Source organism: Neofelis nebulosa, chromosome 17 (assembly GCF_028018385.1).
Source record: "Neofelis nebulosa isolate mNeoNeb1 chromosome 17, mNeoNeb1.pri, whole genome shotgun sequence".
NCBI classification, from domain to species: Eukaryota; Metazoa; Chordata; class Mammalia; order Carnivora; family Felidae; genus Neofelis; species Neofelis nebulosa.
Window position 1 is genome coordinate 44,830,523 of NC_080798.1, and position 22,181 is coordinate 44,852,703.

Genomic DNA, 22,181 nt, shown 5'->3' on the forward strand with positions numbered 1-22,181 from the left:
AGATAGTTAAATGTGGGCAAATATGTGCCTGAGAGTCAGTAAACTGTTACTTATTTTTTTATTTTTATTTTTTTAGTGGACAAATGTAATTGTACAAATTCCAGCCCTCAAAATGCTTATCATACCCTATGAACTAGGGCATACTTGGTTTTGAACCCCAACTGTAGCACTTAGGCTACTTGGGCAGGCTGCTTCTTTCTAAATCTTAGTTTCTTTCTTTGTGACAACAGGGATGCTAGTAATACATACTTCATAGCGTTTGGGAAGGATTAATTGGGTAGGGCATGTAGAGTGCTAAGTGCAGTACCTGGCACAGAATGAGTGTGGTATTGGCATTTTCACATCTTTTTTGAAATTGATCCTAATTTCAAGGGTTTTCTCCACTACATTCTCTTGCCAGCACAGTTGATTATTTTTAGATATCTTTTTAATGGATTTTCATTGACTGAAGAGTGGATGGTGGCAAATAGCCAGTCCTTTGATCTTAGATGTCTTTCACCCTTATCAAGTAGGCAAGTACTGATTCCTGCAGAGAGTTGTAGGGAACATTTGCTTTCATTTAGAGGTCAGTCTTGAGATTGTTTTTCTGTGTGAAACAGTCACTCTGTGATTAAATTAGGACACTTCCCCCTCCCTTTTCAGGTCAGCGTTCGCCTTGGTTTGTTCCCTCTGTGCCCTGAGAAAGGCGTTTTCTTTTTTCCTTTTCAGTTCTTTTATGATTCTACTTTGGGGAAAGATGATGTGGAGTGAGTTAGAGTTGTCTTTTTGGTCCCTGTCTTTTGGTGGGACTTTGTGCAAACCGCACCCCGCACCCCCTTGTATATAAATAAACTGTTTAGTTGGGTGTGGAGGACAGTGTGTAAGTTCCTAAGCTGCTCAGTATCTCCACTCTTCCTTGGATAATGGTTTTCAAATAGTATCCTTAGAGCAGCAAAGGGAGAGGCTGGTTTGGGTTAAGTTATATGCTGTCCTTCAGATACGTTTTCCTTCCTTCTCACAATCATGTGCCTGCAAATTACCTCAAAGAGAGCTGGCACAAGATTGAGGTGGTGTGGTGTGCCCAGAGCAAAGGCTTTGAAGGCAGATGGCCATGTGTCTTTGTCGTATCTGTAGACCTCTTGAAGTTCGTTTCCTTACCTGTGTAAAGAGCTATTCAATGATGATCGCGGGGGGGGGGGGGGGGGGGGGGAGGAGATAAAATCATTACTCATACAAACATGAAATGGAAATGTCAGAGATTTTCTGTAACTCATTAACAAGGAAACCAGTAAGATGTTATAAGCAGTTCAAAGGACAATTTCACAAACACAGAGTTCTATACAACCATTAGGAATGCTGAAATGAGTTTACAAATTGTTGCAAGACTCCGTGTCCACAGAGCAGTTAGCAGTTGCATTCCATCAGGCAAACTTATTTGGCCTAACTCTCAGTACTAGAGTTTATAGAGTTGTAAACTGGCTCCAAGACAGTCAAAGCGCTCCCTAAACAAGGATACTTACTTGTTATGCTTATTTCTTTTTTTTTTAATGTTTATTTATTTTTGAGACAGAAACGGAGCGTGAATGGGGGAGGGGCAGAGAGAGAGGGGGACCCGGAATCCAAAGCAGGCTCCAGGCTCTGAGCTGTCAGCACAGAGCCTGATGGGGGGCTTCAACTCATGAACTGTGAGATCATGACCTGAGTTGAAGTCGGACACCCAACTGACTGAGCCACTCAGGCGCCCCTGTTACATTTATTTCAAAGTCATTCACACTTTCTCCTCGTAGGGCAAATGGTCACTTAACCTTGCAGGTTACTCAAGGACTAGAGATTATACGACATATATATGGTCCTTAGCACAGTGAGTGTGTAGTTGATCCAGCTACATGTTCATACATGTTTAGATATCTCATTTTTCTTACCTGACTGACCTAGTCTTGGTACTGTTTGATTGGTTAACTGCTGGTCAGGTTCCTAGGTTTATCACTGCCTTATCAAAGATCCATCCTATTTTTTTTCCCCTGCTCAAAGTTAAATGTTTTTTGTTTTTTTTTTTAATCCGGAGTTAAGATGAGAATGGTTTTGAGCATACAAAGGAATTTTAAAAATTGCGGACATACTAAGACCTTTTAAAACTAACACAAATCACAGTGTTCAATATCCTGGTGAGAGAGAGCCTAAAACTGAGGACTAGGCACCTGGGTCCTTGTGTGATAGCTACTTCCCTCCCTCCTCAGCCCACCCTCTCTTCATCCCTAAAAAAGAAGGCAATGAGCTTCAGGTTTTGACTACAGTTTTGCAGTCTTTCTTCCATTATTCTCAGTACTTTTTTTTTGTTTACTGTTTATGTACATAACAGAAAATACGCCATTTTAACCATTTTTAAGTACAATTCACTGGCATTAAGTACATTCACAGTGTTGTGCAACCATCACCTCTATCCATTTTCAGAACTTTTTCATCACACAAACTGTACCCATTAAAAAGTAACTCCTTATTTCTCCCTTTTCCCAAGTCCTTTTAAAACCTTTATTCTACTCTCTGTCCCTATGAATTTGCTATTCTAGGAAATCTAAGTGGAATCATATAATATTTGTCCGTTTTTGTCTGAGTTATTTTACCTAGCATAATGTTTTCAAACAAAGTTCATCCACATTAATACCATTATCAGAATTTTGATCCCTTTTTAAGGCTGACTAATACTTCATTATATGTATATACTGATTATGTTTGTTCATCTGTTGATGTGCATTTGGATTTTCATGTTTTGGTTTTTGTGAATAATGCCACTATGAATATTGGCGTACACGTATCTGAGTCCTTGTTTCCAAGTCTTTTGATGATACGTTTTTATTATATTAAATTTACTCCTAGGTGATCTTTCTTGTTGTTTTTCTAATGGGGTCTAGTTTGTATGTTTGAAAGCACTGTAATTGTTTGAGGTACACATTGTTAATTTTGTCAGTAGAGGGCACATTATTACCTGTGTGTGAGCTTGCTCCTCTAATGGAATTGTCAGCTTCTGGAGGAAAAAGACCCCATAACGTACCTTATGGTTTTGGGCATAGGTTTTCCCCTAAGCTGTGCAGACAGAAAACCTCAGGGAATATTTTTCAAACTGGGCCCTATTTTGCTCAAATGTACCTCCCTAATGATTTAATTTCTCAGCAAGAAGACAGTTTCGTGGTGGGCACAGCCGAGGGGACAGTATTCCATTTTCAGCTGGTCTCTGTGACTTCCAACAGCAGTGAGAAGCAGTGGGTGCGGACAAAGCCATTCCAGCATCACACACATGATGTCCGAGCCGTGGCCCACAGCCCGACGGCACTGATATCTGGAGGTGGGTTGCACTCGCTGCCAGGCTGCCGCTTTACCCGGCTCTGGTTATTTTCACGTGGGGCTTTTTCCAACTCTGCTGCCTTCCCTCTCCCCTCTCACTGCAGGCACTGACACCCACTTAGTCATTCGTCCTCTCATGGAGAAGGTGGAGGTTAAGAATTACGATGCTGCTCTCCGAAAAATCACTTTTCCCCATGTAAGTATTGTCCCCTGGCCCTCTGTCCTATAAGACTGAGTCTGTCCTATAAGACTGTCCTATAAGACTGAGTACGGCTCACGCTTTCTGGGCAAATCTATAGGACTTGTATAGTTACCTACCTTCTTCGTTCTTCTGTTTGTGAGGTAAGCGTCCTGTAAAAACATTTACAGGGGCCAAGAGATGTACAGCAACACTCCTAGTTCACTTTCTGGGGAAATCATTCCCTCTTCTGGATAGTTGTGGTTTAGGGAAGTTTGTTTTTTTGTTTTTAAGGCTGGACTCTATTATTCTGGGTGGGAGCACGAAAATCCAGGCTTCCAGTGTTCCTTTCTAGGTAAAAGGACATCTTCCCAAGCTAGAAACCCTTCTCCCCGCTACCTGCTTCTACGTTCCATTCAACCAGTAAACGTTACTGAGTCTACCTCCTCATTGTCTTGTGAATCTAGTCATTTCTCTTAACACTGCCATTATCCTAGTTTGAATCGGTGTCTTTTCTCAACTGCATTCACCTGTTAATGATCTCATTTTATTATATTTGCTCCATTTCAGCCTGTTCTCCATTGATCCATTCAAAAAACAACTTTGCTCATCATTCCATGCTTAAAAGCTTTTGGTTCGTCCTTCAGGCTAACCTAATTCCTTAGCATGGCCTCTGAAACCTGTCTTGATCTGGCCCGTCCTTCAACATCTTCTCTCCCCTCTCTTGTCCAACGCGTGCTTCACCTCATCCCTACCCCCACCTAGTTTAGTGTGCTGAAAGACTTTATTCTCTGTAATGCTCTCTTACCTTTGAGCTATTTCATATGCCATTCCTCTTGGAACGTCCTGCCCTACCTTTTTTTGCCTGATTTGTCTTTATTAATGAGCCTCATCAGGGCTCCTGGCTTTATGAGGCTACATTGGATATCCTTTCTACTTTTTTTCACTACATGCTGTGCTTAGTCCTATTAAAATTCTTAACACACTTGGTGCAACTGCCTGTTTAATTCTTTGTCAGTCCTTTTAGACTACGAGCTCGAGGGCAGTAGCTATGTTTTTATTTATCATTATGCTCTTAGATCCTAGGACAGTACTGACATATGGTAGTACTTAGGACATTTTTATGAAGAAAGTGGATTTCATCAGTAAAAAACGTGCTAGGATGTTGCTGCTGTATCTAGTACTGAGGCGATAAATAACCCTGCTTATTTATCACTTTTCAATTCTTGGATACAGCGACGTCTCATTTCCTGTTCAAAAAAGAGGCACCTTCTCCTTTTCCAGTTTGCTCATCACTTGGAACTGTGGCGACTGGGATCTACAGTTGCAACAGGTACAGTGAGAGAAAGTCTTTTCCACTAAGAGGACTGGAGAGAGAAGCGAGGGATTAGAATTGCAGTTGAAATTCTGCTTGTGGAAAAATGGAAGTATTTTTCTGTCTTTGGCAACTTCTGGTTTTCCCAGCCACAGGAGAGACCAAAGGAGTTCTTCACAGTGTTAGAATTGTTAGCAGGTTACTGGGTCAAATGCTAAAAGTTTATGATTCTGTAAGGTGCCCTGCAGGGCATAGTGGAGGTGAGGGTTGCCCTGGGAGCAAAACACACTGCTGAAAATGACAAGATTTAATATTGGGTGGTGACAGCCACCCAATAGGAGGAGGTCACGTTGTTCTTACTGGGGTGATAGTCTAGTGGCTTTTTGTATGACCAGTTGAGAAAATGTTTGGGTTCTGTTGTTTTATAGTAGATAGGAGGGTTTTGCTTTAGGTTCCAAAATGAGCAAATGAAGTTGAAGTCGAGGTCTCACAAACCCCACTCCCACCCACCTCACTGCCTGGCTGTGTGTTAAAGCTTCAGAGAATTAGTGATATACCATGGGCCACATCTGAGGCACCTAAATAGAAGCTAAGAAAGTACTCACTGCTTTCCTCTTCATATAAACCCAGAAAACTGGGTTTACTGTGTCAGACATTTTTTTTATTTCCAGTGGTAGAGATTTCATTCTACCTAGAAATGACTTTTTAGAAGAAAAATGTACAAATAACGTTTCTTTGAGAAGAAAAACTCAGGGAAATTTCTTGTTCCAGGAAAGAATGGGGATACCCTTCCACTTTCTAAAGACGCAGATCATTTGCTGCACCTCAAGACAAAGGTAAGGAAGTTTTATCTGTGTGTCCAGGCTGTGAAATCCAGAACCGTTTTCTCATAATGAATTTTGAGGCTTAGTCGACATCATAAAAGTCTAAAATCTTCAATTATTTGAATGAAGTACTTTGTCAACAGAACTGGGTTTCCTGTGATTATAAGTAAGGCATGCAGAATTTATTGGATGAATGAATACAGAAAATTGGTGTGTTGTTGTTGTTATGTAAATAACTTGTGTATTTTTATAAAATTGAAATGGTAAAAGAGTATACAATGAGAAATGAGCCTCTTCCTTACCCAAATCCTGGTCCCACTCTCCAGAGATAATCACTGCCAATAGTTTCTTACATGTCCTTCTAGAAAAAATTTCCACCCATGTGTGCAGGTGTATATCCTTCCTTTCTACAGTAATGAGAATATAACATGCACACTGCCTTGTAATTTCCTTTTAAATGTCTTTTTTTTTTTAAGTTCTAATTTTTTTTTTTAGTAATCTCTGTACTCAACATGGAGCTTGATCTCATAACCCTGAGATCAAGAAACACATGCTTTTCCAACTCAGCCAGCCAGGTACCCCTAAATGTCCTTATTTTAATTACACAAATATTTGCAAATACAGTTTTACTATCAAGAATTTATACACTATTCATAGTTTATATTCTTGAATGCCTCTTAAAATTCTAGTCCACTCTCCTGGAATAATTAATTGATTAGCTGTTTCTCCTTCCAGGTATTTTTCTATGTGATAGTGTATATGTATGTATACATACATACATATAATTAGATATTTTGGGAGTTTTTTGAATTATATAATGTTACATTGGACTTTTCCTTTGTTTTTCAGATTTTTTTTTTTTTTTTTGCTATTTCTTACAGGTTGTTAGGTATCATAGACAAAATGAAACAAACATAACTCAGAAAATTAGTTTTCCAAGTCACCTGGCCTACAAAACCTTACTGTATTAAATGCTTTTCTTCTCAGGTTTCTAGTTAGGTTTTAGTGTGAAGCCATCTTTAAGGTACACGAAGGGCTGAGAGAAGTTCACATATTCATAGACCTCTGTTCTTGGTTTTGGAAATCAAGCCACACCATTCAGGTGCTGTACCTCTGAAATAATCCTAGTGACACATAGCATATGTGTGTCAAGATTATGTGTAGGTATTTGTGGTTATGGCCAGAGTGGCAACAGCTTGAGGATTCATATCACAGTGAACCTTGACAAAGTGAAGTTTTTCATGAATATTCATCCTGATTTCTGACATTGCCAGGGTCCTGAGAACATTATTTGCAGCTGTATCTCCCCGTGTGGAAGTTGGATAGCCTATTCTACAACTTCTCGTTTTTTTCTTTATCGGTTGAATTATGAACATGACAACATAAGCCTCCAAAGGGTAAGTGATAACCCAATGTCTGGTTGAACAAGAAAAAATTTCTTAAGTGTGTGATTTTTGTGTGAAGCGGAACATACTGAGTATGAATCATGAAAAGCTATTTGGAGACAGCTGTTTATAAAACAGTATTTTATTTCCATTTTGAATAGATTATGTTTTTGGAGGCATAGGGAAGTGCCAGAAAGTGGCAATAAAGCATAGGCTTTTGCAGAGATGAAAGGGGGGATGGAAAGGTTATAATGGGCATGTTAGTGTTTCTTGATCAGTTGGCTTCCTTAGATCAGGGAGTATTAATGTCTTTTAAGCTAGGCTGTGATTATTTTTGATGGATTCTAGGTCTCACTTCTCTCTCTTACTGGTTTTTACTACTGGTTCACCCAAGGTTTCCAAAATGCCAGCATTCCTTCGCTCTGCCCTTCAGATTTTGTTTTCTGAAGATTCAACAAAGCTCTTTGTGGCATCAAATCAAGGGTCTCTACATATCATTCGGCTGTTGGAAGGAAGCTTCAAGCACCTGCATACTTTCCAGCCTCAGTCAGGTGGGAACTTGGTAACTGGCCAAGGGGGAGAGTTGTCAGTCTCTGATGTATCTTTTTTTCCCTTTTAAACCTAAATCATTGTCAGGGCTCCCTAATGCTCTTCCCCACCCTGTAAATACACACATGTTTGCAATTTAAAGTAGGAGGAGATATCTGGTGAAAATGCTTGATGAGATCTGAAATGTTCCTTACACCTACTCTTTTCTCACTGGATTTTTTTAGTCCTTATTTGGGGCCAGAAATTTCATCACCCTTCGAGTTTTTTAGCAGAGCAAGAAAGTTAAAATCATCTTAATACTGACACCCAGAAATAACTGCCATTAACATTTTTGTGTATTTTTTTGTTTGTTTTAATTTTTTAAATGTTTATTTATTGTTGAAGGAGAAACAAAGTGTGATTGGGGGAGGGGCAGAGAGAGAGAGAGGAAGATACAGAATGTGAAGCAGGTTCCAGGCTCTGAGCTGTCAGCAGAGAGCTTGATGCGGGGCTTGAACTCAAGAGCCATGAGATCATGACCTGAGCTGAAGTCAAGACACTTAATTAATGGAGCCACTCAGACACCGCTATTTTTGTGTATTTCTGATAGATGTTTATATATAGGTAATTTTTTGGACGTGTTAATTTTTTTTGGTCGGTGGTTTTCAATAAAGATGAACTTACACATGCATTTGTATTACCTGTCACCCCTGTTCTCTGAGAGCATGAGTATGCATGACTGAGTAACTGTGTATAGCTAACTGTTGCTGAGTTCATGATTGAGAACTTAGTACCCAGTACTTGCCGTGGGCCTTTTCCCTTCTCTCTTGCCCTAGATATAGCAGCTTCACTGTCATTTAGACTCCATCAGCCTAAAACATCAACTCTTTTAACTTAAACTTTCACTATTCATAAGCTGCTCCAGAAGCATACAGGAAAAGAAACCCACAAGTTAGGAGGCAGATAAATAAGAGACAGTGTATTTTGAGTGCCTGTATATGTTTTTATTAAAAACAACTTAGGGGCGCCTGGGTGGCTCGGTCGGTTAAGCGTCCGACTTCGGCTCAGGTCATGATCTCGCGGTCCGTGAGTTCGAGCCCCGCATCGGGCTCTGTGCTGACAGCTCAGAGCCTGGAGCCTGTTTCAGATTCTGTGTCTCCCTCTCTCTGACCCTCCCCCGTTCATGCTCTGTCTCTCTCTGTCTCAAAAATAAATAAACGTTAAGAAAAATTTTAAAAAAATAAAAACAACTTAGACTCTGTATTTGGCATTTAACATTTCTTAAAATTAGGCTCGGCATTATAGATACTACTTTATTTGCTCCTCCTCTTCCATCTCTTGTCCTCTTATAGTCAAGCTGGTTTCTTCATAGCCCTCAAACCTGTGTATTCCAGTCCTTGTCACTTAGCTCATGTTCTCCATCCTTTTCCACCCATCTTTAGCATCTGGTTTATGTCTTGTTATAAAGCTTTTTCATCCTTTGGGGGTGTTGTTTGCAGCACAAATTTTGGCATATAACATCACTGTTTGATTTTTAACCCACAAGTCTTCATTTTGCCAGATTGGTTTAAAATCCCTTGATGACAAAGATGGCCCATATGTGCCCATGTTCCCTTAGTGCTAAATATACAGCAGGTACCCAATAAATTAAAGATATGCGTCAAGCCTTTTGAGCTTGCTGTTTGTCCTTAGCTTTGATTAAAAACCATTTGGTAGGAAAGGAGTTTGAAGCAATTAAAATACAGACTTTAGGTAGCTGCTGCCTTGATTCTCCATTTCTCTGGTAGGCAGTGTCTCACTCAGGCTTGAGCAAGTGATGCCTTCAGGTTTATCTCTGGCTCCTCTTTACATGATGGATGGCTAATTAAATGAAAATAGTAGACTAACATGTAAGACTTACTTGCAAAACTATCAAATTATCCAATTGTGATTTAAATAAAAGTCTTGGGACGCCTGGGTGGCTCAGTCGGTTAAGCTCCCGACTTCGGCTCAGGTCATGATCTCATGGTTTGTGAGTTTGGGCCTGCATTAGGCTGTACAGACGGTGCAGAGCCTGCCTGGGATTCTCTCTCTCCCTCTCTTTCTGCCCCTCTCTCCCTTGTGCTCTCTCTCAAAAATAAATAAGTAAACTTAAAAAAAAAATTCTCCCTCTTTAAAAACAATACAAAATAATAACAAATAAATACATAAAAGTCTTAATTGACTTTTGCTATCATATCCAGGCCAGGGCTGGCTGTGGACACTGAATTTAGAGATTAACTACTGTTCTGTCTGCACAGGGACAGTGGAGTCCATGTGTCTTTTGGCAGTCAGTCCAGATGGGAATTGGCTAGCTGCATCAGGTACCAGTGCTGGAGTCCATGTGTACAACATAAAACATCTAAAGGTAAGCATAGGGTGTAGTAGTAGGAAACAAGAGGAAGTTAACCGTGCAGTTACAAGACTCAAAGCAGATTGGTATGACCTGGAAAATTAGTGGACATTTTTTTTTTTTAAACTAAGAATTTTTCCTGTTTTATTTGTTTGGAGCCCCAAAACTATAATCTGCAACATTAAAATCAGTCAATTGGAACAGTGAAAACACGCTTGTACAAAATTTTGAAATTAAGGATTTATGGATGATGAATTCACATCCAGATTATTTCTATATTATGGTGAGGAAAATTCTGATTTACCCAGATGACTAGTTGCAGATCGTAACAATTTCTTTTAACAGCTTGCCTTGTAATCTCAAGGTATTTTTAAATTAAACAGAAGTTTGACAAAGGAGTAACAGGAAAATACTTTTCATTAATCAGTAATGATCTTGTCATTCACACATTGAATTACTACTGATCCCTTACAAGTTTTCATCTTCATCCTAAAAATCAGTTAAGAACTACCCAAAACTTGGAATGAGCATCAAAAGTTTATAGAATACCAAACTGCAACATTTAGTGAGTTTGTCTATTAACTGCATAACTTAATCTTTATGACGTTGTGGCAGAAGCATGTACTGCTCTTTGAGCTTTGCCTGACACTGTAGTGTTGCACGTGTCTTGCAACTTGCATAAATGTCCATGTCAAGGCATTAGTTTCTTTTAAATTTACTGTAGAGCTACAGATTCCTTGTTCAATGATGTGTTTATGAACAATTCATATAGATGAGAGATAGCAGCAAAAGCTTTACTCTGAAGTTTTCTGCAAATGCTGTCAGTTGTGTGAGCGTTAAATGTGTGGGGTTTTTTTTTTAATTTTAAATAAAATTAAGGTTTATTATTTGTGGGTACTGCCTGATGTTTGTGGGAACTTCCATAGAACTCTTTTGAGTTCTAAGGAACGCTATTTAAAAACTGACCTAGACCATCGAGTCATTCCTGAAAGGAGGTATATAGAGTTATCTTTTGTGTCTGTCATTTGTTCTCAGCTTCACTGCACAGTACCTGCCTATAATTTCCCTGTGACTGCTCTGGCTATTGCCCCCAATACCAACAACCTTGTCATTGCTCATTCTGATCAGCAGGTAAGAGATACCAGCGCTTTCTAATTCCTTTCTGCTGGATAATAACTAGGAAGCTAAGATAATGACAATTTTGGAGGAGCTTTTAATTAAAAGTACTGGATGATATATAGGTAGTTTCCTCCTGTGTGAAGTAAAACTTTGTGTGTAGCCTGGGTACATTATAGGTCAGTAATATCCTTTGGCTTGATGGGCACAATGGAATGATGAAGCACTGAGATTATAGAGTAAAGAAGTACAGGAAGGAGGAGCAGTTTTTAAGTACTCATTTTACTGATTGTTTATAGACTAGAGATGACATAGACCCAGGTGTTAGACTGGGTATAGGATATAGTAAGGTCCTAAGAGTTGAAATGACGAAAAGATCATGTATTTCACCTTCAGTTTTGAAATAACGAAATCAGACCATAGTGAAGTCTGTTGTCTGTAACAGACTTACCAAAATGAGTGCATAGCCTACTGCTTTTTTCCATACCAAGTTGTAAGAAGATCTTTAAAGTACCCGAATTGTGGGGGCGCCTTGGTGGCTCAGTCAGTTGAGCATCCGACTTCTGCTCAGGTCATGAACTCGCAGTTCGTGAGTTTGAGCCCCGTGTTGGGCTCTGTGCTGACAGCTCAGAGCTGGAGCTGCTTTGGATTCTGTGTCTTCCTCTCTCTATATTCCTCCCCTGCTCGTACTCTTTCGCTCGTGTGCTTGCTCTCTCTCTCTCTCTCTGTCTCTCTCTGTCAAAAATAAATAAAGATTAAAAACAAATTTTTTTTAATATTTGAGTTATAGAACACATTGTGAAATGATCAATACTTATATATTCTCATCTGTAAAATGGGCGTAATACTTTCCTCACTGAGCTGTTGGAAAGATTAAGTATGATCTCACACATGCGCACATGTATATGTTCTATTCAGAAAATGAAATCTCTCATTTCAGTTTTGTGGGTTTTTGTCCTTGACTAGAGTCTGAAAGATTAGTGAAGCCACATGTTTGTCTTTGTCACACATAAGTCCACCTGATGCCTTTTCCTGGCATTTGGTCCCATAGGGGCTTCAGTTATTAAAGCTGGTGGGAAATTTTTTATATCTTCTGGATTAGCAGAGATCAGTAGAGTTGATAGTACACAGTGCTGGGAGGACACAGTGAGATATGTAAAAAAAAAATTTAAATCCATGTAATCTTTGATTCACAAGTTCTAATTCTAAAAGTTCTTCCTGTAGATATAAACCTTGAGTTGTGCAAAAAGACATTGATACCGAGATCATCATTGCAGCCTTGTTTACAGTAGTGAAAGACTGGAAATAAGTGTCCATTAAACAGATGAGATAAGTAAATCATGGTACATCCAGAAAGTGAATGGCTTGTTGTGTGTTCTTTAAGGAGGCAAGAGTGATATATAGATAAAGTTATTGGTATCAACATGGATCAGTCTCCATGGTATAATGCTAAATGAAAAATGCAACATGCAGAATAGCATATATTGTATGCATAAAATATCTGGAAAGATGTAAATAAGAAATAGGCTGCTATCAAAACCCTCGAGGAGAAAGCAGGCAAAAACCTCTTTGACCTTGGCTGCAGCAACTTCTTACTCAACGCTCTCCTGAGGCAAGGGAAACAAAAGCAAAAATGAACTGTTGGGACCTCATCAAAATAAAAACTTCTGCAAAGCGAAGGAAACAATCAGCAAAACTAAAAGGCAACCGATGGAATGGGAGAAGATATTTGCAAATGACATATCAGATAAAGGGTTAGTATCCAAGATCTATAAAGAACCTATCAAACTCAACACCCAAAAAACAAATAATCCGGTGAAGAAATGGGCAAAAGATATGAATAGACACCTCTCCAAAGAAGACATCCAGATGGCCAACAGACACATGAAAAATGCTCAACATCACTCATCCTCTGGGAAATACAGATCAAAACCTCAATGCGATATACTACCTCATACCTGTCAGAATGGCTAACATTAACAATTCAGGCAACCACAGATGTTGGCGAGGATGCGGAGAAAGGATCTCTTTTGCCCTGCTTGTGGGAATGCAAACTGGTGCACCCACTCTGGAAAACAGTACAGAGTTTCCTCAAAAAATTAAAAATAGAACTACTCTACAACCCAGCAGTTCCACTACTAAGTATTTATCCAAGGGATACAGGTGTGCTGTTTCGAAGGGGCACATGTACCCCAATGTTTACAGCAGCACTATTGACAATAGCCAAAGTATGGAAAGATCCCAAATGCCCATCGATGGATGAATGGATAAAGAAGGTGTGGTATATATATACAATGGAGCATTACTCGGCAATCAAAAAGAATGAAATCTTGCCATTTGCAACTACGTGGATGGAACTAGAGGGTATTATGCTAAGTGAAATTAGAGAAAGACAAATATCATACGACTTCACTCATATGAGGACTTTAAGACACAAAACAGATGAACATAAGGGAAGGGGAAAAAATAATATAAAAACAGGGCAGGGGACCAAAACATAAGAGACTCTTAAATATGGAGAACAAACAGGGTTGCTAGAGGGGTTGTGGGAGGGGGGATGGGCTAAATGGGTTAGGGGCATTAAGGAATCTACTCCTGAAATCATTGTTGCACTATATGCTAACTAGGATGTAAATTAAAAAAAATTTTAAACAGAAATAGGCTGCTTTGGGGGCACCTGGGTGGCTCAGTCTGTAAAGCATTGGACTCTCGATTTCAGCTCAGGTCATGATCTCTTGGTTTGAGAGTTTGAGCCCCACTCTGCACTGTCAGTGCAGATCCTGCTTGGGATTCTCTCTCTGTGCACCTCCCCTGCTTGCTCTCTTTCTCTCCCAAAATAAATAAATTTTAAAAAGAACAAAATAGACTACTCTTGGGAAAGGGAGATGTCAAGATGACAGGGTGACTTTTCACTGTAAACCTTTCTGTGCTATTTTGTTTACTGTGCCATAGTTTACCTTAAAAATGTTTTACCTAAAAACAGTAGAAAGCGTAAAGCTGAGCATGATATAGTCAGGTTTTGTATAGATATTTTCTGATTAGGAATGAGAGATACCCTTCCAGGTTTTCTGGGTACTAGTGTGCATTTCTCCTGTATCGTATCCTTTCTCAGGTATTTGAGTACAGCATCCCAGACAAACAGTATACAGAGTGGAGCCGGACCATCCAGAAGCAAGGGTTTCATTACCTTTGGCTCCAAAGGGATACTCCCATCACACACATCAGTTTTCATCCCAAGAGACCAATGCACATCCTTCTCCATGATGCCTATATGTTCTGCATAATAGACAAGTCATTGGTGAGTTCTCCACTACTACTACCTGTGCTCACACTGATTCATCTGTACTTAGGAATTTTCAAGTTCTAAAAGCAACAAGTATGAGTTAAGAGAAGGAAGAATCAATAAAATGTCCTGACATATTCTTTGGATGAGAGGAACTTTTGTTTTGCAGAGTTCTTTATTTTCATTCTCAGGCCTGTGAGGCTCCCAGGGTAGAAGGAGGCCTTTGTGCACTGGTTTTTGCTGATTTTGACCATTTCTCTGCTTTGCGTATGAACATATAAACTTAAGGAGGAAAGTGATTAGGTCAGTGTTCAGAAGGTAACTGTCATGGGGAATACCATTGATTTGGCTGAATCACTTACACCTTTGCACCCTGGGGTGAGTGAATAAATAGCACAGTTTTATTAAAGGAGACACAGGCTGAGGTCTTGACCACTTTTGCCCCTTGCCTGAATATGCTGAAACACTGTAAGCTTGAAGAGTTGGTCTTAATGTCTTGAAAAAAGCCCATCCAGGAAAATTCTGTTCTTTATGGCTAGGATGCAGGTGGGATGTGAGCATTTTTTTCAGTTCTAGATTCCACCCTCTGCCAGCTGCTATTTTGATTCACCCCAAATTTAAATGTCTTCTCTGGGCAGATACTTTATTCCTAGGAGCCCTATGAGCTGTGGCCATGCCTGTAATGCACTTTGGGCCTAGGTTACACCTAACGCACAGTGTTTTGGTGTATCTGTAAAGGTAGGGGTGGAAGGAACCATGGGGAAAGCAACAGATGGCTCTAAAGGAGATGTGCATGATGTGTCACTGGAACTCATTTCGTGGACCCTGTATCCTCTGGGCGTGGGAAACAGAGCTGGCTGACAAGTGCCTTCTGCAGGATGAGTGATACAGGAAGGGCCTCTCCCACTCACTTGCCTCTTTGTAACTCAGCCCAGGGCTGTCCTTATTTTTTGTCAAGCATCGGTGATAAGTCCATCACTTCCTCATGCTGGGCAGAGCTATTTCCCAAGGAAGTCAGAGATGAAATATCACTTGGTTGGCCAGACGCCATCTCTTGAGGTGTCAGTGACATCAGTGGGGGTGGTTTGTGTTTCAGTTTTGGCCTGGGGAGAACTTTAGTCACTTGGCCTGTCCATGATCTGGTTGGGGCAAGAGTCTAGAAAGCAGAGCCTGTATGGGCTGAGGTCCTGTACATGCCAGTTTGTTCCTGTCTCACAAAGTGTTACTGACAAGACTGGCCAGAATCCCCAGCTGGGCCCTTTGATCTTGCTGGTATAGAATACCATGCTCTTTGCTTCATACTCCCACCCTCTACAGTATACCTGGAAGAGTGGCTACAGCTTTCTTACTGAAGTAAGGAGAGCCAGGGAGGTAGAAAATGTCTAATATGAAGGTTGGAAGGTGGTGTTTGCCTGAAAAGTCACTATAATCCTTTGTTCTGTAGAAGCCCAATAAAATGACGATTTAAACAGTATGTCTTTGTCTTTTTAGCCTCTTCCAAATGACAAAACCTTACTGTACAATCCTCTTCCTCCCACGAACGAATCAGATGTCATCAGGAGGCGTACCGCCCATGCCTTTAAAATTTCTAAGATATATAAGGTAAAACATCTTGCATTATATTCTAGACGGTTGGTTCCTTGTGATATTATCAAAATGTAATAAGCTCCACATTAAGCAGACAAGAGCACCTTCATTTTATATGCAGAATACCTGATTTGGGGAGACAGGTACCTTTCTGAGGGTGTCTGTTCCTTACATTTGTATTTCATTATCTTTGAGGTGATTAGAGGCGTGCACATCATACTTCCCCAAAGTGAAATACGTAGGTGGTGAGAAATTATGTTGAATCTTAGGTGGTGTTTTTGTGTTAAAGCTGGCCTTGAAAGGTTGTTGCTACTACTCCTTCTCCTTCTCCTTCTCAGTCTCCTTCTCCCTGTCCCACTCCCTCCCCCCTCCTCCTCCCTCTCCCCCCCCCCCTTGTTTTTCTTCTTCTTCTAATGTGACTTCTAATTGGAGAATGGTCCACAAGATAAATTTCAGGCAAGTGGAAGTCATTGAATTTAGTCATTGTGACTTTTACTTTCTGGGCTAAGCTTTTCACTGTATATGAAACAAATATTCATTGAACTTATGATACAACTATTTGTGCCAACTCCAAAGTTCCGTTTTCATGCTTCTCAGATTAGAGTTCCTTGGGTGTCCTGGAACATTTTCTCAGGGGTCTGTAAGAATTTTTTTTTAAGAGGGACATCTGTAAATTATTTAAGTATGATTAGTTTCTTGATGCATTTGTAACTTGCTGTTTGCCAAGAATCTAGGCTCCAAAGCTGTCGCTTAACATTGATTCCTAAGAAATTATGGAACAGATGTTCTATATAGAAAAACATGAAAAATCTTGTTGAAATCTTTTATTATTAATGAAGTCAGTTAAAAGTTCCCAACCTTGGTGTGCCTAGCTGGCTCAGTCAGAAGAGCATGTGACTCTCGATCTTGAGGTCGTGAGTTGGAACCCCACGTTGGGTATAGAGATTACTTTTAAAAAATAAAAAATAAAGTTCCCAACTTCACCAACTACTTTGAGTCCTAAGGCAGGAAGGATTGTCAGAGATTTCAATTACTCCAGCCTTGAACGAGGCTGACCTTTTACCTCTAGCTAGTCTGTTCAGGACTAGCCCTGGTGCCTAACTCCTGGTAGAGTCATTGTCGTCTCTCTACAGCCTCTGCTCTTCATGGATCTTTTGGATGAAAGAACACTGGTGGCAGTAGAACGGCCTCTGGATGACATCATCGCTCAGCTCCCACCACCCATCAAAAAGAAGAAATTTGGGACCTAAAATAAGGCATGGTCTGTGCCCTTCCTTGAACTGTCTGCCCTGTTTGTTTTCACAAATCATGATAATAAAGCAAAGTTATTCTTTAGGACTAGTCATTATGAATGTTATCTTCCAAAATAATGGACAGTAATTTCCCTTCAATGACTCAAGTGAATGGGAATTCCAAGGTATTTGTAGTTGGGATAATGTTCTAAGCAGCTACCACTTCATCCTGTTTGTTCTTTAGACCACAATCTCAGGGAAAAAAGATGGTTCTTATCTTTTCTTCCCTAACGCCTGCCTGAGGCTTGCTTCAGAGGGCTGATGACCTTCACTGTCTGCCAGCCTCCTGCCTGCAGCCAATGCAGAGGTGTGGGGACCTGCCCAGCATTGCCCTAGAGGGCAGGGGAGCTATGCCTGTTTGCTCAAGATAGCTTAACTACCAATAGTGATAATCAGCCTTATGTTTCAAGGAAGAATTTTAACGCAATGCCCCATCTCAAAAACCGATGCCTTTGGCCTCTGACAGTCAGCCATTTATTTTATTTAAAGGGAAAAAAATCGGGGCGCCTGGGTGGCGCAGTCGGTTAAGCGTCCGACTTCAGCCAGGTCACGATCTCGCGGTCCGTGAGTTCGAGCCCCGTGTCAGGCTCTGGGCTGATGGCTCGGAGCCTGGAGCCTGTTTCCGATTCTGTGTCTCCCTCTCTCTGCCCCTCCCCCGTTCATGCTCTGTCTGTCTCTGTCCCAAAAATAAATAAAAAACGTTGGAAAAAATAAATAAATAAATAAATAAATAAATAAATAAATAAATAAATAAATAAATAAATAAAGGGAAAAAAATCAGGGGTGCCTGGGCGGCTCATTCGGTTAAGCATCCTACTTGGGATCAGGTCACGGTCTCGCAGTTCATGGGTTTGAACCCACACTGGGCTTGCTGCTGTCAAGACAGAGCCCGTTTTGGATCCTCTGCACCCCCCCTTGCACCTCCCCCACTCTCTCTTGCTGTCTCTCTCAAAAAAAAAAAACCAATAAAGGGAAAAAATCAGGCTTGGGATACTAATTTCATTAACCATCTTTCACCTAATACACATATATAAATGTATATAATATAGGTATACATACATAATATGTATACAAAAATGTATACATATATAATATACTGTATATATTTTATGTTAAAATTAATATATACCGTATACATTTATATGTTAATATTTATATATTAATATGTACTGTATGTTAATTTTAAATGTTAATATTAGTGTTAATATGTTGATATTAAATTAACATATAAATATTAATATTTTATGTTAATATTTATACATTAATGTTGATGTTTACATATTAATATGTAATATGTTAATATGCCAGTTTCAAAGATTAAGGAAACACTGGGCAGGGATTTTTGTTGAGAGTAGGTGTGGAGGGTGGGACCAGAAAGCCTGCCATATATCTTACCTTTTCCATCTTCTACTGCTTTCGCATTGTTACTCCCATGGGTATTATCAACTGACTAGTTTTAATGTAGTCTTTTAAACTAGAAAGTGAAGAACTCAAGTTAACCTGACCTGAGCAGATCGATTTCCTTCCCATCTGAGTGGATGTATTCTGTTGCATGCTTGTGTAAATCCAGAATGTGTGGTTTTGTTTGTTTGGTTTTCGGTTGGAGGGCTGTGGTACAGGCAGAGAAGGATATGGGTTCTGATGACATCACGAATAAAATGCTGGTGAGAAACATTTTTGTTAAGATGAAGCCCATCCTCCACCCTGGAAAGGGAAATTTAAAAAGTGAGAATTTAAGGTAGATAGGTGGGAAGAGAGTTAATAGAGAAGTAATAAGAGAGAAACAAAGCCCAGTACTTTATAACATAAAGGACAGCCTATTTCAGGTTTGCTAAGAGGAAGTAGATAAAACAGGTTTATAATGGATGCCACTTCTCTCCCTGTTCAGGTTTTTTTGTTTTTACAGAAATAGGAGTTCTTTATTTTTTAGCAAGAGAAAATCACATTAAATAGCAGATATACAGGGAATCCACATAGACATGGAAATTCCCATAATAGGAATAATTCTTTTTAAGTTTTTTTAATATGTATTTATTTTTGGGAGAGAGAGAGAAACAGAGTGCAAACAGGGGAGGGGCAGAGAGAGAGGGATACACAGAATCTGAAGCAGGCTCCAAGCTCTGAGCTGTCAGCACAGAGCCTGACGCAGGGCACGAACCCACGAACGGTGAGATCATGACCCGAGCTGAAGTCAGACGCTTAACTGACTGAGCCACCCAGGTGCCCCTAGAAGTAATTTAAACAAATAGCTGCAAGCTTTTAGGCCCTCTGTATAAAATAATTTTCCTTTCTTCTTACTTGAATAGATTTCCTGAGGCATTCTGTCCTGGTCTGCTTTAGACTGGATCAGTAGACTGTAAGATCCTGCCCTTCTTAAGAAGTGTTCAGGTCTTTTGTGTGGTTGAAACCAAAGTTCCATTCACTGGTGTTCATTGAGTATGACTAGAAGGAGGCTAGGATGCCTTAAATATTAACTCACTTGCTTTTCACTGACTCTAGAGCTGTAAATTCAGGGAGTATGAACTGGAGTCTAGTTTAAGACTTGATTTAGTTAACCTTAAATATATTCTGGAATCTTGTAAGGATTATGGAGGGTGTAATTCTGACAGAAAGGGCTCACAGATCATGAGTGAAGAAGTAAAAGTTTTGAAAGTAGAAAGCATTCCTTTGCAACATTTCCAGTCAGTGATTTGGATTTCCATAAATGGTATGGGAAGTAAGATCTTTGGGTCTTGAAATTCTTCCTAAGTAGAGGACTTTGAATACCAATGAAGCAGAAACTGATTGGGGCAAGTTAAGAGAAATCAGGGGAAGGGAAGGCAAAGCAGTTTTAAATAAGCGGAACACTTCAGTGCATGTGTGGTGTTCCAGGGTGACTATCTTCAGGAATCTCTGAAACCTAGAAGCAGCCTGTTCTGGGCATTTTGCAGACTATGGCTCCTACTTGGATTCTACAGAAAAATTTTGATCTGAGAACTAACCTAGAAAAGGTCTTTTTTGCCAACTTAAATGCTTTAAAAGTTCACTTTTCTTATATAGTAGTTAGTAATCTGATCTCTAGATGGATAATGTACCCTTTAGCCTGGAGATTTATAGCAGATTAGACAGAAACTAAAATCTTGGAATATTGGAGGCAAGAAGCATAGCGTGGAGGTTTTTTTAAGCTTTTTTTTTTAAGCATCAAAACTTTTTTCAAACAGTACTCTGAACCATAATATACAGATAAAAGTGAAGCTGTTCTGACTGTTGTTGCGGTTGAGGGTAGAAGAAACAAGATTTGCGAAAGAAACTGCCTCATGGCCTCCTTTTTATACTTATGGAAATGGAGACCAAGAGGGGAAGTTATTTTTCCCATGGTGACACAACAGTTCGTGAGAGGCCAAGGTGGCATCCTTACAGTTGTTCCCCTACTGTCTCTTGGTTGTAGGGACCCAATTGTAAATATGATTAGCAAGCATGATACACCAAAGATTTTCCATCTCACAGGCTGCAGGGAAGGTGTTTAAGCATTTCTTGGTCTGAATGAGTGCTTGATTTAGCTCGATTTAGCTTGATTTAACTTGATTTATTGAGTGCTTTGGGCAGGCTTGTATGTAAATCATACAGAGTGTTGTAGTGGGGTAGTGTTCCTTGGGGGTGTTTCTCTGGGCAGTGAAATGGCTAGCTCATATAGTGTTCGTTTTCTTTCACTTTTCATTGCCCTTTGGAGTGGCTAGATTTCTATCCACAGTGTTTTAAACTACTCATTTCTTTATGCTCTGCCAGTGTAGTGGAAGACTTCAGTTTCAGTTCATCTAATTGGTGAAAAATCATATCTCATTTTATTTTGCATTTGTTTACTAAAGAGATTGCTCACTTTTTTAAAATGTGTTTTGGCTGTTGAGCTAACTAAATTACATATTCATAACCTCTTCTTTTTCCCTAATGTGTTGGCTTTTTTTCTTTCATATTCTAAGGTGTTTTAAGGTACAGATCAGTTATCTGTGGTGGTGGAAATGTTCTGTTTGTGCTGTACAATAAGATAGTTACTATCCCATGTGACTATTGAGCACTTTAATATATATATATATATATATATATTTTTTTTTTTTTTTTTTTTTTTTTTTTTGAGAGAGAGAGAGCACATGCAGGGAAGGGGCGGGGGGGGTGGTGGGGGACAGAGGATCCAAAGTGGGCTCTGTGTTGACAGCAGCAAGCCCAATGTGGGGCATGAACCCATGAACCATGAGATCATGACCTGAGCCGAAGTTTGATGCCCAACCAATTGAGCCACCTACTATTGAGCACTTAAATGTGCAGCAAAGGAACAGAATTTTTATTTTTATTTGATTTTTAATTTAAATAGCCACATGTGGCTAGTAGCTTTCATATATGGACAGCAAAGATGCAGATATGAAGGCTTAGCTTTGTGTCCTTTGTCTTTAGGAAGTTACAGAACTGAAATTTTATTGAGTGCCTACTATATGCTGTCTACCCATAACAGATAAAAGATGTTCTCATCTCTCAAGAACATCATAGCCTAGCTGGAAGGGGAGAAACAACTAAATCAACCATGCTACATTAGAGATGAGCACAGATAAGGGGCACCTAACTGGTAGAGTTAGCAGATCAGGTGAAGGTAGCAGATGGTCCTTGAGCTAATAACTCTTGGAATTGGGTGGTAATGATCAAGGGGGAAGAGAGAAGAAAAGAGGCATTCCTAGATCATTCTCAGTACAAAGGCTTGAAGCAAGAGAGAGCATAGCCTGGTTCAGGGACTACCAGTAGTTCCACATGGTTGAAACACAGCGTATATATTGGGAATGGAGAAAAATAAGGCCAAAATGGCAGGCAGACCCTACCAAAGTAATGAGAGCATGCATGTCTTATTTAGGAAAGCTTGCCCCGTAGGGTGAGAGCTTCCCTTGCGTATGGTAGCTAAGAAGCAGGTGAGGTTCCTATAAAAGCTAAGAGTAGAGCAATTTCCACAGAGGAAAGCTAAGCA

General features: G+C 39.8%; 1 protein-coding gene across 1 annotated transcript in view; it reads left to right on the plus strand.

Moving 5' to 3' along the window:
• Positions 1-17,240, plus strand: part of UTP4 (UTP4 small subunit processome component) — a 32,827-nt gene extending 15,587 nt beyond the window's left edge. Inside the window, exons 7-17 of the mRNA XM_058708731.1 lie at positions 3,148-3,319; positions 3,423-3,514; positions 4,733-4,829; positions 5,583-5,647; positions 6,910-7,032; positions 7,415-7,571; positions 9,828-9,934; positions 10,955-11,050; positions 14,148-14,333; positions 15,810-15,920; positions 17,039-17,240. Of these exons, the coding sequence (XP_058564714.1) occupies positions 3,148-3,319; positions 3,423-3,514; positions 4,733-4,829; positions 5,583-5,647; positions 6,910-7,032; positions 7,415-7,571; positions 9,828-9,934; positions 10,955-11,050; positions 14,148-14,333; positions 15,810-15,920; positions 17,039-17,155 (1,323 nt within the window). The 3' untranslated portion in view covers positions 17,156-17,240. The remainder of the gene's footprint in view (positions 1-3,147; positions 3,320-3,422; positions 3,515-4,732; positions 4,830-5,582; positions 5,648-6,909; positions 7,033-7,414; positions 7,572-9,827; positions 9,935-10,954; positions 11,051-14,147; positions 14,334-15,809; positions 15,921-17,038) is intronic.
• The last annotated feature ends 4,941 nt before the right edge of the window (positions 17,241-22,181 follow it).